The sequence below is a fragment of the Plecotus auritus genome (assembly GCF_963455305.1).
Source record: "Plecotus auritus genome assembly, chromosome: 3".
Taxonomy (NCBI): domain Eukaryota; kingdom Metazoa; phylum Chordata; class Mammalia; order Chiroptera; family Vespertilionidae; genus Plecotus; species Plecotus auritus.
The window spans coordinates 215,751,472-215,769,093 of record NC_137772.1 but is presented as its reverse complement, the minus strand read 5'-3'; the positions used below and the strand labels follow the sequence as shown (position 1 = coordinate 215,769,093).

Below are 17,622 nucleotides of genomic sequence, written 5' to 3'. Positions count from 1 at the left end.
TAATGGCACACAGCCTGGATTCATCAATAGCAAATACTTATTGAACTCTACTATATGCCAGACATTTTGCCAGGCATTGAGGAATCAAACACTGAGCAAAACAGAAACAGCCTTTGTTTAGGAAGCTAACATTCTAGTGGGAAAAGTCCAAAAATAAACAAAAAGTCAACATGTCTTCTATCAGATAGGTGCTACAGAAAAGAACGAGGAAAAGAGCAGGGTGGGGGGCAATAGGGAATGTGGAGGTGGGGGTGTTTTTATTTAGGGTGATAAGGACTCAGTGATCAAAGGTGGCATTTGAGTGGTGACCTGAAGGCAGTGAGGGAATAAAACTTGTGGATATCTCGGGGAAGAAAACTGCAAGCAGGGGCAACAGCAGTGCAAAGGCCCTGGGGTAGGAGCTTAATTAAAGGAAAGAAACCTGTCAAGGTTCCTAAAACATACTGTCAATTGCTTTCTATGATGTGTAGATGGGTATTATCACTTCTGAAAGTGTGCTAAACTGAAAAGTGCCCCCCCCACCCCACAACACATCAGAAGAGATCCTTTTCTCTTCCGTTTGAACATCAGGTTTCCTGGTGTATAAAACAGGGATAACACTCGCTCAGCTTACAGGCTTGTAGCAGGGTCAAGGGAGTAGGGAGTAACCCTGGGTTTGTCTCCTGGGCTTTATTAGCTGGAAGTAGGAGAAGGGTGGCGGGGAGAAGTTCCCCCTCAGTAGGGCTTTCATTGGCTTGTCCCTGGATATGGGGGTGGGGAGGATGGCCAGCTGCCAGGGAGGGGCTGGAGCCAGGGGTCAACGTCTATTAACACCTCTCTGCCTCCGTCACTAAGCCTTCCACTAGTCACCATCCTTTTCCAGCCCAGCCTCCCACCGACAGACCCAGGGCTCTGTACTTCAGTCCTTTGATGGACTTTCAGAGGATCCTCATGCAAGCCAGTTCTCAGGCGGCTGCGGGAGAGTCTGGTGTCCCGAGCAATATATGTGTGCGGTTGGAATACTCAGTTCTGCTTGTGAAAATGCTTTTGATCTGAACATATTGGATGGCTAACTCCTCCCCTCCTCCCCGCAAAAGAGAAAAGGTGATTTCACATGAAGCGCTCAGAGGAGAGGAATTGTGGGAAGGGCTGGGGGTGGGGGAAGGGAGGCTCTGCTGAACCATATCCCATTCTGCCCAAATGGAGGTCAGGACTTTTCCCACTCGAGCAAAGAAAGGCCGCTGCACCAGGCCTCCTCCTTCCCGCCCCAACAAAACCCAGTGGGAAGGGGGCTGGCTTTTTTTTTTTCTCCTTTTTAACTGTTTCTGATGGGCTGCACATCACAAATTATTCTCCTCTCCTTTCACCAAATAACCTACTGGTCCCCAAATCTGAAAGCCCAGCACCATTTCGTTTCAGTCGCAAAATGCAGGGTCGGTCCAGCCCCGAGAAGGCTGTTCGGCTTTTAATTTCTGGAGCAAGACTCAGCAAACAGCCCGACACTTTTGTGGAGCGGTGAGAGCTGAGCTTCACTGTTTGATAAATGAGCAGACGGCAGGCAGCCCCTCTTTCTCTTTTTGTGTGGATTCAATGAAGCCTGCCTAAAGAACGCCACATGCTGTTCTCGCTAGTGATCTAACATTCCGCAACACCCAGCCTTCCAAATTCCCCTTAATTACTCGGGAATTCCACCCTTCTCCCTTTCAGCCGGCAGGGCAGCTGGGGCTGGGGGCTCCAGGCCGGGTGGGACGTGGGGAATCCCAGGAGAACTACACTCTGGAGCTGCGGGGATTCTTTTCCAAGTGGTGGTGGTCACGTAGCCATCTCCCCAGTCCACTGCTCCAGGCTGAAGGAGACTCAGCATGCCGGCTTTCCTGACATAATTTGGGGGATTCAGTTTTCAAAATACAAGTGAGTTTTAGGTGAACATTCCTGAAACGGCATATTCGAACCATCTTCTATTAAGATAAGAAAGGGAAAGAGGGAGAGGAGGAACAGACACCCACGGGCACCACTGGGCACTAACCAGGTGTTTTATCCTAACAACCCTGGAGGAGAGAGAATAGGACGGGATCCAAAGTGACTGACTCGAGGCTGCTCATAGTCACAGACTCGGCTGGCGGGAGAAGCGGGACTCTGTTCCACTCTCTCTCCTGCTCTTCACTGTTGCCCACACCCATGGGAGCCAGCGACGTGCCCACTACCTGTGCATGAAACCCTGGATGTCCTCTCCAGGTGTCGCCTCAAGAGACACCTTCAGAGCCACACAGGAAAGCCACTCAGTCTCATGACTCTACAGACAGGCCTTGTTTTAGTTTGGACCCAAATCGTATGATCTTGGTCTAGCTTGGTCTGTAAACGTAGTCATCAGAACGGCTCTGAACAAAGGCTTTTGGCTACTTCAAAAAATTCAACCCAACCTCAGCAGGCAAAGATTTGTCACCAGCAAGAACTGATCCCAAAGAAGTTCCAAAGAAACAGGATAAGTGCAGCACCCCCCCCCCCCCCCCCCATATTTTGAAGGAGATAAACTCCGGTATAGATAAGAAGCCAACTCTGCTTAGCCCAGTTTAAACAGAAGAACTGTGGCTATTATTTCAGAGGCCATTCAGGTGGCGGGAAAGAAGATGGGCTTTTCAAACAGCAAGAAATTTGTACAATGACAAGTTACTGTTTTTTCCAACAATGATTGCAGAAGTCTTGTACCTGCTCTTAAAAAACACATAATTTTCTGAACAAGAGAGAGAAATTATTAGGGAAAGAAGTTGGTTAAAGGGATTCTAATGGTCACAACTTTCAGTCTGAATGTGGCATTCTCGCTTTCTTTGTTGACAACAGACGTATAACCCCTTTTCCAGAGAAGTAAAAAATAATGAAGCCTGTGGTATGAATAAGGATTTTAAAAACACCTCACTGCTACCATCCTGAGATAGGTATTTGCAAAAATAATCTTAGTATGCTGATGTAACTCTATCCATTGGATAATGTTTTTGTACCCTCACTCGATATATTTATTGATTTTTGATTTGAGAGAGAGAAAAACATCTATTGGTTGCCTCCCATATGCTCCCTCACTGGGGATCAAACCTGCAACCCTTTTGTGTACGGGATGATACTCCAACCAACTGAGTCACCTGGCCAGGGCCAACTGATAATCTCTTTTCTCGATAGCACCCAATGGGTGCCAGGCACTCGTGGTCCACAGGGTAAAATGCTGCAGGTTCCATAGGAAATTCCCCAAGAGAAATTTCCAAAATTTACAAGAAATCTGTATCTAGTGCATTGAGACAGAGATGGATTTCAAATCATGCACATGGATTGGTGAAGGATGAAAACCCACTGGCTAGGAAGGTAACAGTTAATCTGCTGTCCCTTGCAGGGTACCACAGATGACAATTCCACAAAGTCCTGAAGCCCGTATGTGAGCCCAGGATTGTCCTTAAAGTGACTGGATGATGGTCACATGTACGCGTCTGAGGAAAGACGGTTATCACTCACCGATTTAGCTAGAATGAGGTGAGTTACATAAGGTACAGGTTAAGTCAAAAATGGAATAATTCTGAAGACGGTAATAAGAGAGGGTGAGGGTGGTGATGGCAACGTGTGTGTGATGTAGGACATTTTTAGAACAATTGTTCTCACAACTGTTCAGAAGGAAGAGCAGCTAGAAGAGTTGAAAATTGATGTTAGTGATGATATATTAAAAGCATCAGGTTTTAAAGTCATGAAATGTTGCTATGATAAACTGAAGGCGTAATTACAGCTAACGTACACTGAGTGTTTATATTTACCAGGTACTGTGCTAAGGACGTCCTTTTAACAGTTCTTATCTCAACAATTCTTCAGGTGGTTGCTATCATTTTCCCATTTTACAGATGAGGAAACGGAGGCCCAGAGCTATTATATCACCTAAACTCACATGGCTGGTAAGTAGTGGAGAGGCGAGTCAAATCCAAACAATTTGGTATCAGAGTTTTAGTTTTGACAGTGCATGACACTAAGGGCACCTGAAATAACAAAATGTGGAGTCTAGTGTGAGATCAGACATCCTGACAAGGACACTCCACAGCAGATACTGAAGGTTAAGGATAACATATGCAAGGCCTGGGCAGTGTGGCTCAGTTGGTTGGGCATTGTCCCATGCACCGAAAGGCTGCCAATTCTATTTCTGGGTTTGGGGCTCAATCCCTGCTAGGGAGCATGCAGGAGGCAGTTGATCGATGTTTCTCTCTCTCTCTCACTCCCTCTCCTTCTCTCTCTAAAAATCAATTAAAATGTTTAAATAACATATGCAAGAATGTTACAAGTACATTCCATGTACTAATTTTTTTTCCTTGAAAATTGGAAGACCATCCCCGAAGGAGCCTAAGGATGCTCCTTTGTCCTCTACTGTGGCTTCCATGGTGTGTGTGTGACTCTCGGTCAGGAAGGGAGGAGCCAGAGAGGAGAGAGAAAGAGTGAGCCCCACCTTTCACAAAGCAAATTCTGAGCCACCGGGATGGGAGGGCTCTGACTTTGATGTGAGATGGAAGTTTTAATTTGGACCAAACTGGACTTTTTCATAGCTGAGAGTGACTCTAAATTATCTAACTGAGACTGGTGTGATGGCTGAGCATGGTCGGATGCTGTGGGATTTCCCTGCATTATTGTAAGAAGTCATGGCAGGAAGGTCGGACACGGGACTTTCAAGGTGGGCTCTTCAAAGTAAGTAAAAACATAGCCAGTTGCCACTGGTACATTAATAAGTTCACCCCTACTCAGCAAACGGGCTCATGGAAAATGGGCACAATGCCAACTTCATATCGTTACCGTATGAGGTAAACAAATTCACACATTCAAATGATTCATGTGGTCCCTGGCAAATACTACTAATAAAAGTCATTCAACTTTTAACAAATATCTGAGGATCTGTTATGTGCCAGGCACTATTCTGGGAGTGAGGTATTCATCGTGAATAAAACAGTCCTCATGCAGCTTCCGTTCTAGAGAAGGAGGCAGACAAAACACATTAACTAATATATATGTAATATATAGTATATATTAGTCATATATATGATAGTTAAAGATAACTGTAATATACGCAAACATATATAATATATAATATATAGACATATAATATAGTATAATACATTATAATATACTAGAAGCCCAGCGAGTGATTGAAATCGCGCGAGGAGGTGCCTCGCCTCCCACTGTGTGAGGAGGCACCCCGCGGGGGGCTGGGGCCCGTGCCTGACTTGTGCAGTGCTGGCCACCACAGGAGTCAGGCCGGACTGGCGCCACAGGAGGCCGGACTGGTGCCGCGGGGGGCCGGGACCCACGCCTGACTCACAGCGTCCCCCAGCCTTGCCTGTGTCTGCTCCGGGGATCCCCGAGCTGTGCTTGGGCAGGCCCCCCTGCCTCTGTCTCTGTCTCTGCTCCGGGCCTCACCTGCACGCACAACCTCCTCCTGTCTGGTCGTGACCCGTTACAGTGTCCCAGACTAATTTGCATATTACCTCTCTCTCTCTCTCTCTCTCTCTATATATATATATATACACACACACACATATATACACACACATACACACACACACTAGAGGCCCGGTGCACGAAATTAGTGCACTGGGGGGGGGGTGGTGTCCCTCAGCCCAACCTGCACCCTCCTCTCCAATCTGGGACCCCTGAGGATCGGGCCTAAATAGGCAGTTGGACATCCCTTTCACTATCTGGGACTGCTGGCTCCCAACTGCTTGCCTGCCTGCCTGATTGCCCCTAACCGCTTCTGCCTGCCAGCCTGATCACCACCTAACCACTCCCCTGCCAGCCTGATCGATGCCTAACTGGTCCCCTGCCAGCCCGATCGTCCCCAACTGCCCTCCCCTGACAACCCGGTCACCCCCAAATGCCCTCCCCTGCATAATCCCTCTTTATTAGATAGGGTTTTTTCTTTAACATATTGGACAGCCCTAACTGGTTTGGCTCAGTGGATGGAGCGTTGGCCTGCAGACTCAAGGGTCCCAGGTTCGATTCTGGTCAAGGGCATGTACCTTGGTTGGGGGCACATACCCAGTGAGGAGTGTGCAGGAGGCAGCTAATTGATGTTTCTCTTTCATAGATGTTTCTAGCTCTCTATCCCTTTCCCTTCCTCTCAGTAAAAAATCAATAAAATATATATATATTTTAAAAAGAAACATTTAAGATTCCTCCATATCTGCCTGGCTGGTGTGACTCAGTGGTTGAGACCCCAGGATGCCGCCGCTGGGAGGGGATTGGGCCGTGGGGGGGCGCGCCCCTCCCAGGCTGAGACCCCAGCCCAGGCTGCCGCCACTGGGAGGAGATCATGCCGTGGGGAGTGACTTTGTTTTTGTTTTTTATAAAGGGTCAGGAGGGCCTCTGGGCAGCATTCCGCCAGGCCGCTTACTCCGCCGGCTCTCAGCGGTAGCCCTCCCTGAGACTGGGGGACTCTGGCGGGGCTGAGAGGACTGGGCGTCGCCATCTTGTGGCTATGGGCGCCGCCATTTTTGTCGTGGAGTGGCGGTTAATTTGCATATTACTCTTTAATTAGATAGGATATAGGTTATCTATATATATAAAAGCCTAAGCGACTGAACAACTAAATGACCGGTTGCTATGATGCATATTAACCACCAGGGGACAGACACTCAATGCAGGAACTGCCCCCTGATGGTCAGTGTGCTCCCACAGCCAACCTCCTGTGGCCAGCCAACCTCCCGTGGTCCCTCCCCCCAGCCGGCCAGCCTGATCGGTCCTGATCAGGACTGGGCAAGACAGTCCCGATCGCTGGCCAGGCCGAGGGACCCCACCCATGCACGAATTCATGCACTGGGCCTCTAGTATTATATAGAAATTGGTGCACGGGGGAGGGGGGTGTCCTTCAGCCCAGCCTGCACCCTCTCCAATCTGGGACCCCTCGAGGGATGTCCTACTGCCCATTTAGGCCCGATCCTGGTGGGATCGGGCCTAAACGGGCAGTTGAACATCCCTCTCACAATCCAGGACTGCTGGCTTCCAACTGCTCACCTGCCTGCCTTCCTGATTGCCCCTAACCGCTTCTGCCTGCCAGCCTGAACACCCCCTAGCCACTCCCCTGCCAGCCTGATTGATGCCTAACTGCTCCCCTGCCAGCCTGTTTGCTCCTAACTGCCCTCCCCTACAGGCCTGGTCACCCCTAACTGCCCTCCCCTGCAGGCCTGGTCCCCCCGCAACTGCTCTACCCTGCAGGCCTGGGTCCCCCCTAACTGCCCTCCCCTGATGGCCTAGTCACCCCTAACTGCCCTCCCTTGCAGGCCTGGTCCCCCCCAACTGCCCTCCCCTGATGGCCTAGTCACCCCTAACTGCCCTCCCTTGCAGGCCTGGTCCCCCCCAACTGCTCTCCCCTTCAGGCCTGGGTCCCTCCCAACTGCCTTTCCCTGCAGGCCTGGTCACCCCCAACTTCCCTCCTCTGCCAGCTTGGTCACCCCTAACTGCCCTCCCCTGCTGGCCTGATCACCCACAACTGCCCTCCTTGGAGACCTGGTCCCTCCCAACTGCCCTCCCCTGCTGGCCATCTTGTGGTGGCCATCTTGTGTCCACATGGGTGTAGGATCTTTGACCACATGGGGGCAGCCATCTTGTGTGTTGGAGTGATGGTCAATCTGCATATTACTCTTTTATTAGAAAGGATAGAGGCCTGGTGCACAGGTGGGGGCCAGCTGGTTTGCCCTGAAGGGTGTCCCGGATCAGGGTGGGGGTTCCCTTGGGGCGTGGGGTGGCTTGGGCGAGGGGCCTGTGGTGGTTTTCAGGCCGGCCATGCCCCCTGGCGACCCAAGTGGAGGCCCTGGTATCTGGGGTTTATTTATCTTCTACAATTGAAACTTTGTAGCCTGGAGTGGAGCCAAGCCTTCTGCTCGCTCTGTGGTGGCAGCCATTTTTGGGGGGATTTATGTATCTTCTATAATTGAAACTTTGTAGCCATAAGCGGAGGTCTGGGCCTGCCAGGGTATGCGGAAAGCTTGGCTTCCTCCATTGCCGGGGAAACCCAAGCCTCCCTCCTGCTCTCTGTGGCTGTAGCCATCTTGGTTGGGTTTATTTGCATATTCGCTCCTGATTGGCTGGTGGGCGTGGCTTTGTGGGCGTGGCTTGTGGGTGTAGCGGAGTGATGGTTAATTTGCATATTACTCTTTTATTATATAGGATAGGTAACTATATATACTACATATTAATTATATCATATATACCACTTCAATATATGATATAATATAATTATATATACTATATATTAGTGACTTTATACATATATATATATCTTCAGACAGTGATAAGTGCTGTAAAGAGAAATAAAGCATGGTGAGGAAATAGAGGATCTAGGATGGAGTGGGGCCAATTCTAGATAATAGTGATTTCTTCCATTGGTAGAGTGCTTTGCATTTTTAAAAATGCTCTCCTAAGCTCTGTCCCATTTTCTCCCTAGAGTAATTTGGTGAGGGATTATTCTGGTCTAAAGATAAGGAAACGGGCGCTCAGAAAAGTTAAGTGAGTCCAGTCAGGGGACCTTCCTTGACCTGAGCCAGCAGTAGGAGCGGGCAAAGCCCGATGGGCTAGGAGCCTCAGCATTCTCTGTGGACTCTACGCTAATTCTATGACCTAAAGTCAATAACCATTACTGGAAGCCGGTGCTGATGGAGCTTGGCCAAGGCTGGGAAGAGGAACTCTGCTTCAGCTCTTACTTGCAGCAGAACAATTGCTTCTGCCCACTCTGTCAAGGCAGTACCCCAGTGGGAGGACACGGGTGGGGGTGGGGGGTTCAGCCCTGATGTCTGTTTCACCTCAGCCCCGGTGCAAGCTGAGTGGGGAGACCACCACCAATCTAATCTTTCCCTCTAAACTAATTTAAAAGGTTGAACCTCACTTGCTCTGAGTTAAAAGTTCATAGAAGAATCCTAAGTTCGGAGGGACCTGTTCACAGTGACACTCTAAGGTCGCAAGGAGGTGGCAGCTGCGGCGCGCTGGGAGCCTCAGGAAGGGCAACTGCCTGGGATTTCAATTCAAGAAGCTCACGTGGTGCCAGCCCTCAGCAGGCACCTGCCGTGTCCACCTGCAAGGAAGCCCGAGGTCCCAGGGCATTTGCAATCGATGGCAAGGCGGCTGCAGAGCCTTTGCATTGGCACTGTTGATCCATTAGAGCAGGTCCTTGCTTTGGACTGAAAGGAAGGCAGATGTTTATCTGGATGGTTGGGTATTTATTTTAATTACTATTTTGGAAGTGGCTGGCACTGCACTTCTTCTTGGGGAGGAAACAATATTTGAAAAAATGTTTTCAGTAGCCGTTTGGGGTAAATGAGACTTTGGGCATGGATATCAGCAGAAACCAAAGATCAGGGAACAGAGGGAACCTGGTGGAAGGAGGAGAGAGGGGAGCAGGAAGAGGAGGCAGAGGAGGAAGGAGGAGACAGCAGAATAGAGAGGGCTGAGCGAGAGGGGAACTGGCAGGTGGAGGACCAGCGAGCCTCCTGTGTGGGGGGTTGGAGGGAACAGCGTTTTGAGATGGTGATGTCTGTTCCATACGACAGTCTGGGGTGTAAAGCCCCCTACGAAATCCCATCTACTAGGATCACTAGGGCTGTCATGTGCACAGTGCAGAGGGCCCTGAATTCACTCCTGGCTCACGATGTTCAGAGCACGGCTGTATAAGCGAACATCCTGTGATGATGGGAATGCCTATTTGTGGACCCAAAATGGCTGCCTCAAGTTACATGTGGCCACTGGGCACTTGAAATATGGCTCGTGTGACCGAATAACTTGATTGTATTTCACTGTAAGTTACCAGCCGTATGTGGCGAGAGAGGAGGAATAGGCAGAAGGAAGAGTCCCAACTCAATTTTTGCCCAACTCAAGTGCTCCAGGATTTGCTGAAATGTTGGTGGCAGGCTTGAGATTTAAAATAGGAATGGAACTGGGGTTCTGGGAGGAGGGGCAGAGTTAAACAATGTTATCTGGACCATGCATGAGGTCAAAGAAACCCTAAGCTGACAGCAGAGTTATAAAATTATTTGAGAAAAAACAATAGAAGGTCCTCACACAGACAAATTAGAGTTTCTAGAAATGGGGAGGGTTTTTTTGCTTGTTTTTGTTCCAGACTCTAAGCTAACGAATGGCTATTTTTTCCTGCACACAAACATCTCCTGGAGAATTCACACAAAAAACAACAGTTGTAATGGTACATGGTAGGTGTTAGCAAATATCTGAGCCCCTTGATGGCTGAGTGAATAGCGCCTGGCATCATCCACTGACGCCCTCTCACCTGAATCTAACAACATTCCCACTCACAGCCAAGGGGCCTGAGGCTCAGAGAGGTTTAGATAAGTCCAGGAGAGGCACGATTCTTGGTCTTTCATTTCACCCAACCTGCCCCTCCATCTAAGAAGCCTGAGCTGGACTTTCTATGGTGGGCACTGCGTGGGACTGCGCGGATGTAAATGAATGTTTTCAGGACCACAGACACATGACCAAGCTCCAGGGTCCCACGCGTTCCTGGTGTGCTTTTCCCTCTCCCACCTGCCGGGGCCTCCCTCCTGGTCTGTGAGCCCCTCCACGTGAGGCCCCACGCCAGCTTGCGGCTGGGCCTCTGTGGCCTAACAGTGCCTGCCACACCGCCCATCTCCGCTAATACCGAGGGACTAGAGAAATGAGTGAATGAAATGGCAAAGGTGGTTCCTCCACTGACTTTAAAAAAAATTCTTTTCACTTCGGAGAAATAGCATCAGAGCATCACAAAAATATTTCCCCTCCTTAAGTCACCAGAGCATCTTCCCATTTATCGAGTGGAGCCAGTTCTCAGCCACTCCGTTGTGAACTCTCCAGGGAGGTTGGCTGAGGTCTGACACCTCTCTTTTTTTCCTCTCCTGTTGCATTTATCTGTTGGGGACCTGTGAAGGGAACTCCTGACACACACTGACCTCTTTCTTCATTCCAGTCCTGGCTATGCCTGCGCTCAGAAAACTGGTAAGGATGCAGTAAAAATTAGACATAGAGAAAAGACGCTAATAAAAGGAGAAATAATTTGGATGTATTGACTCAAGCTATATTGGGTATTCTGGAAGGGTAAAAATGTAGATCTATCACACAGTCAGTCATCTATTGCTCTAACAGCTTTCCTTGGTAAATATGAATGACCAGGGATAACATTTTTTTTTGTAGACACAGCACTAAGTGTGGAATATATTTTTATCATAAGATGGATAGAGAACAGCCAGGCCTGCAGTGATATGACAAACACCACCCCGCTCCCCGCCAGCGGATGCCTCCCAAACAAGGCCATTTCCCAGGGTCTCCAGGGCATTCCCATTAAAAAGCCAAGCAGTTTGCCAATCCCAGGCTCACTAACATTCGTACAATACGCTTGCGAGTTCAGTATTAGCCTCGCAGAGGAAAGAAGTTACTTTCTGCCAATTAAAGACCGAGGACATTCAAGTTAGATGTTCGCTTTTTCCTTTATGACCTGCCTGAATTATTTGAAGTTTTTAATACTTTGGAATTACTTTGTTTTGGTATGTGGTTTTGTATTCCTTTAACAAGTGTTTAAACTTTTTGCAGTGAAGTATTACAGCAAAGTTATCAAAGGTTGGTAACTTACGAAGATCCAAGTCACAGGATGAAGAACTACGCATAAATTACCGAAAAGGGTGGAAGAATGAGCCCGGGGGCAGGACTCACCTTTCCAAAGCTGGCAGCATTGACCGGCTGGGTGTCGTTCTTCTCGCAGAAGTCCAGGTAGTGCATGTAGAGGGCGCTGCGAGGAATGCAGACCCCTTCTGCAATCTCATAGTTCTCCTCCAGCCTGGGGAGATGAACACACGCCCCATGAGCAAACCCCGAGCCAGACAGGGATGGTCTTTCTAGTCCTCCTTCAGAGCTGGGAAGACCTCAGAAATAAACTAACTTCCTACAGATGAGGAAACCGAGGCCCAGGAGGACAAAGCAACCTGCCCAAGGTCACGTTGGAGTGAGGAGGTAAGCGGACTCCTGGCCCCTGTGGGAATGCCCGCTGGTCATGTTTTCAAACCAAATTCCCAGTCCTTCTCCTCAGTACTGTCTTTGGCGTGGCTACATTCTGGGTGGACTGAGTTCCCCGAAATTCCAAAAATGATATAGGGTCTTGCAGGTGCCCCATTCAGCCAGCTTCAAACCACACACTCATTGTATAGCATTTCCAAGGGGTGTCACAATCACAGTGTGTTTGGTTGACATGTAGCAGTGGGTGAGGACGGCCTGGGAAACAATGCTCAGGAGAGACTGGGCAGCTGGACAGTCACTGACCGCCAACTGCAGGAGGCTTCCCAGCCACGGCAGGGGGCTGCACCACCTGGTTCCGCTAGGATCGCCTTCCGGGCTGTACTAGGATCACTAGTCTATGATTCTATCCCATTACCTTGCTCATGAGCACAGGTCAGGGACTTTCACCTTGGGTCAAATCCCAGCCTTGTCACCTGTGGGCTTGGTGACCTTGGGCAAGTTCCTCAGCCTCGGGCCTCAGTTTCCTTTGGGAGGTGATGGTGATAACCACCTCACCAGGTTGTTGTGACGATCGTGTAATTTGTGTCATGTGCCGGCATGCTGCCTGGCACCCAGGAAGTACTTAGACGTTGGACCTCATCATCACCATCCACTTTTCTCTTCATAAAACCTCTGTGGGCTCCTCTAGGTCAAGGATGTGTGCTAGATATTGGGAACATGAAAGCAAACTGGATTCTTTTTCCTCTTTAACCCGCACACCAGAATGCAGGCATCCAGACAACTCCTGCCTCCTTTCCCACGGACACACGGGAAGGTTACCCACTTCTCCAAGCAGAGCTGCCAGGGCACATGGCCCTATGGCTTCTCCCCAGGCCCTGCCACCTTCAGAGCCCGGGCACACAGGTTCAATAAACTCACCAACAGAAAACAGTCCTCCTTTGATCATGAGTTGGATTTTAGGAAACAACCCAAAGTCATTTGGAATCAAGTTTGAGGAACAAAACACTTTTTGAGGGGCAGAGGGTGGATAAATAAGGCATAATTCTAAAGCAATGACAAACGTCCTCAACTGGCTCCTAACTTTCCCTGAGGCACTTGCCCAGGAAGTAGTCCAGTGCTGTCGTAACAGGAGTGGAATGAGGGCACGGCCTCCCGAGGTGCCCACTTGAAAGGCAGTGCTCATTGGCTCACTCTGATGTGCTGAAAGAAGATCAGTCTTTCGTAGTCAAACCCCGTGGATGCACACAGCCCTAGGATGCTCAGATAAATGAGGAAGCCGGTGCTGAAGGGTCCCTGGTCACCTCATCCATCCAGCCTCCTTTTCTGGGAAGGGGAACATTGAGTAACTCATTACAGTTTTTAAAAATGTTCAGAAAATACTTTATGCAATCCTTTCTGGGCAACCCAATTCCTTGAGTCTGAGTCACTTCTGCATCCTTGAAGCCCAGCATATTCCTTGGCACCAAGCAGGTGCTCAGTAAGTATCTGATGAATAGACGTGTCAGTCCTATAGTCATTCAACAAATACCGGTCGGTCTATTATCACCCGACAGGTGCTGGGGACACCACGGTGAGCATCATGGTCCTTGTTTGCACACAGAGAACAGGTTGATGGTGGGCAGCTGGACAGAGACACAGGTAACCTTTAACAATATTTACTGAATGCCGGGCAGCATCCTAAACATTAAGGAAATGGCAGTGAATAAAACAAAGGCCCTGTCCCGAGAGGGTTCCATTCTAGTATATGTGTCCCCAGCACCGTAACTCGAAACCCTTAATGTGTGGAAAAGTGGTTTCATGTAGAGATTAGGTGCCTTAGGACTACCTGAGCGTCAGGTCTGCTATGGAAGGGAGTCAGCCCTCTAGCCCAAATGCCACTCACAGTGTTGTTTCTCTGTAAAAGGGAGTTCAGAGGTCTAAATAACAAGCATACGCACCAACTCGCAGGGGCCATCTGAGTAAGACAGCGCTCACAAGCTGGGGTCTCACAGACACGCTTTGTTTGGCCTGAACAGTGTTGGCCCAACTTTGAAAACTCAGGACATTTCACACTGGAATCTGGATTTCTGGCTTCTCTTGAAAAGGCTGAGGTCTGGCAACACTGATCCCATATTCCCGCATGACAACAATGGCCCGAGTTACATGTGCCCTCAAACTGGCCAGAGGCCTCACTCCTCCTGTTTTTCTTACACCCAGTCTATTTTCTGTGCCTGGTCTGGCTTCTGTTGGCTCCTGTGTTGACATAAGACACGACCTATGCCCTAGTTCAGTGGTCGGCAAACTGCGGCTCGCGAGCCATGGTTTGCCGCTCTGTTGACTAATGAGTTTGCCGACCACTGGGATAGGGGCTTAATCACAAGGAACAACAAAAGCCTGTAATAATTGGAATTGAGAGTCTAGGTCAGTGGTCAGCAAACTCATTAGTCAACAGAGCAGCAAACCGCAGCTTGCGAGCTGCATGTGGCTCGCGAGCCGCAGTTTGGCGACCACTGCCCTAGTTCACAGTGCAGTTTAACTGGGGAGAATGCACAGAGCTAAGAATATTTTAAGTACTACAACCTGCTGACCACAGGTGCAGTGGAAGGTGGGAAAACAGAGAGATTAGTGTTAGATGAGAGCAGCTGATAAAGGTTTCATGGATGAATTGGGATTGCAATTTTGTAACAACAGCAGCAGCAGCCAGCATCTGGTAAACTCTTATTAGGCCGGGGCTCTGGGTATCAGGATCTCATTTGATCCTCACGATAACCCTGGCACCCAGTAAGTATTATGACACCCATGTTTTAGATGAGGAAACTGAGGTTGTGAGACTGGAACTCATTTGCCTAGGATCATGCAGCTGGCTGGTAAATGGGAGTGTGTGTCTCACTCTATACCAATGTGGTATTCGCCAAGATGGAGGGAGGGGGTCGCAGGCAAGAGGACAAGCAAGGATGCGAGACTAACATGGCATGTGCTTTGGGTGATGGAGTACTGGTCTGAGTGGAGAAGGCGGCTCACGAAGGAGTTATCTAACGGGAGAGAACCATGGCAGAGGGGGTGTGGAGAAACTTTCAATGCCCACACGAGAATATGGCCTGGCTTAAACAATAAAGACTCACAGGCATGAAGACCTGAGTGTTTCCGGGATGCTGTAGGAATAATAATAATGTCATCAATAACAGTAAATAACATTAATTTAAAGCTCAGTATGTTCTTTTTGTCAGCAATGTCTTGAATACAGAAAAATGTAAACAAAATCCATGTCATAGGTTTCTTCTTAGACTATTGACAGTTCCATCAACCACTCCCTTTGAAAAGCATTGACTTCAACTCTTTAGACAGCAGTGGGACATTTTCTGGTTGAAGGCACACACACGAACAACTGGGCATCAGGAACTTTGTGCACAAGCAGCCGCAGGGAGTGGAAAAGTAGCCCCTTTTTGCTTATTTTTGCTAATGAGTTCCTAAATTTAATTTTGGCCAGAAAATTCCATAGGCACATTCAACAAACATGCATTTCAAACTATTCAGAATTCATATTATAAAAGGCATCTGAGCCTTTAAAATGATGCAGGGCGGGGGGAGCAGTTAAGAATTTTAAGCACGGGAGTTTTAAGCACGGGAGTAGCACAATCAAATTTGTTTTGGAAAGTTCACTCTGGCACCTCTATGGTGGGTGAACAAGGTGGACGAGTGAGGCCTAGTCCACAGAGTGGCTGACTACTTAGTATTCGTTGAATGAATGAACGGACGAACCACTGAGACCAATTGAGAGCTATTACGACAGTCCAGGCAAGAAACGATGGAGCATGAACCAAAGGAGTGGCCTCGGGGGCAGAGAGAACATTTAGGGTGTGTGTCTCCTGTCGTCAGATGTGTGAAGGGTAGGAGCAACCAGGGCAGGTTCTTAAGCTCCTAACTGGGCTGAATGGATGAATGGGGGCTTCACTCCCCAAGAATGAAAAATGCAGGAGTGCTGAGTTAGGGGGAACGATGCTCCCAAACGCGGTGTTAGCACAGGCTCTCGGTACATTCCCGGTCCCCCATTCATTACTTTACTTAAGGCCCCTGTGCTCAGTTTCTGGTTGTTCTTGTGGCCTGTTTGCTCATTAAATCTGGCCAAGAGATCAGGGGTAAAATATAAGATCAAGATTAAAATACATCTCATTAAATGAACCCATAGCAGCAACCAACTATTTGAATCAGATGTAAGTCAGAGATCACAGGCTGAGTTAATTAAGCAGTTACCTGCCCAAGGCCAGCACCTTCTAAATAACTACATTTCTACCTGTTTCATTCCTCTCATAGAGCTTCTCCGCCTCCAGGTATCGGGGTGAAGCATTTTAATAAGCTCTATGAAGACACAGATGTAATTGGCATCAAGGGCAGCGTTGATATCTGATGAGTTGCTGCTACCAGGAATAGATAGCATCATGACACCTTACCCCAAACCTCCTCACAGAGTCCAGAGGGCCCGGGGGGGTGCTGACGTCGCTAACTGGAATGCCCGCTTCCCGGCCAAGGCATGGCAGAAAGAAAGGCAGTTCATTATTTCTCTTCTTATCTGATGAAATTTCCCGCTTTCCCCATCACTTCTAGAGGACATCATTAGTCTGACCTGGTGAACAATACTCCATTATACCTGGGTATTTTTAATGATCACAAAACAATTTCCCACATCTTCCATTTTCTGATCTTCTATTCAATGACTTGGTCATATTTGAATTGAGTTGATCCTATTATGGAGATAATGAACTCCGTCTACTAGCCAGCGTGAGTCATTAACCGGGGTGTACATTTTTAAAAGACCTCCTTGCAAGGTTTCAGCATGTGGCGTCCGAGGGAACATGGAGGAAGCTTTGCATTAGTACTTTATAATGAAGAGCAAAGAGCACCTGGCATACGTGTCCCCTCAGTTCTCATTTTAAACCTGTTTTCTTACATGTGCACATGGGCTTTCAGCTCAAAGGCTCCACTTCTCCCGTCCTTGCACACATGTCTAAAACAAACTTTTTTCCTGTATTTAACCAAAAGAAACGACAACAGGATTTTTAAAAAATTGCTAAATGTCACAGCTTATAATTGAGGTTGTCAGAGACACTATTCACTGTCATAAACCATCCCTTTCCATCTATTCCCTGTCTGTACAATACAAACAGGGCCCTAAGGACATCTTCATGGGTAGCTCAGTTGGTTAGAGCATCATCCTGATATACACCAAGGTTGAGGGTTTGATCCTGAGTCAGGGCACATACAAGAATCAACCAACGAAGCCCTAGCCGGTTTTGCTCAGTGGGTAGAGCATTGGTCTTGGACTGAAGGGTCCCAGGTTTGATTCTGGTCAAGGGCACATACCTGGGTTGCCCTGGTCTGGGTGCGTGTGGGAGGCAACCAATCATGTGTTTCTCTCACACTGATGTTTCTCTCACTGTCTCTCCCTCTCCCTTCCACTGGGGTTAGGGGGATGAGAAGAGATAAACCAAAGAACTTATATACTTACTAGAGGCCTGGTGCACAAAATTTGTGCACGGAAGGAGGGGGCCTCAGCCTAGATTGCCCCCTCTCACAATCTGGGACCCCTTGGGAGATGTCCAACTTCCAGTTTAGGCCCGATCCCACAAGCCCGATCGCGCAGGCCCTAAACCAGCAGTCAGGCATCCCTCTTGC

The 17,622-nt window shown here is 48.6% G+C and overlaps 1 protein-coding gene across 3 annotated transcripts in view; it reads right to left on the bottom strand.

Moving 5' to 3' along the window:
- Positions 1-17,622, bottom strand: part of RFX4 (regulatory factor X4) — a 139,680-nt gene that overhangs the window by 72,780 nt on the left and 49,278 nt on the right. For all 3 annotated transcript variants that reach the window (XM_080662089.1, XM_080662088.1, XM_080662087.1), the window contains exon 4: positions 11,674-11,797. In XM_080662089.1, coding sequence (XP_080518215.1) covers positions 11,674-11,739 — 66 coding nt within the window. In that variant the 5' untranslated portion in view covers positions 11,740-11,797. The remainder of the gene's footprint in view (positions 1-11,673; positions 11,798-17,622) is intronic.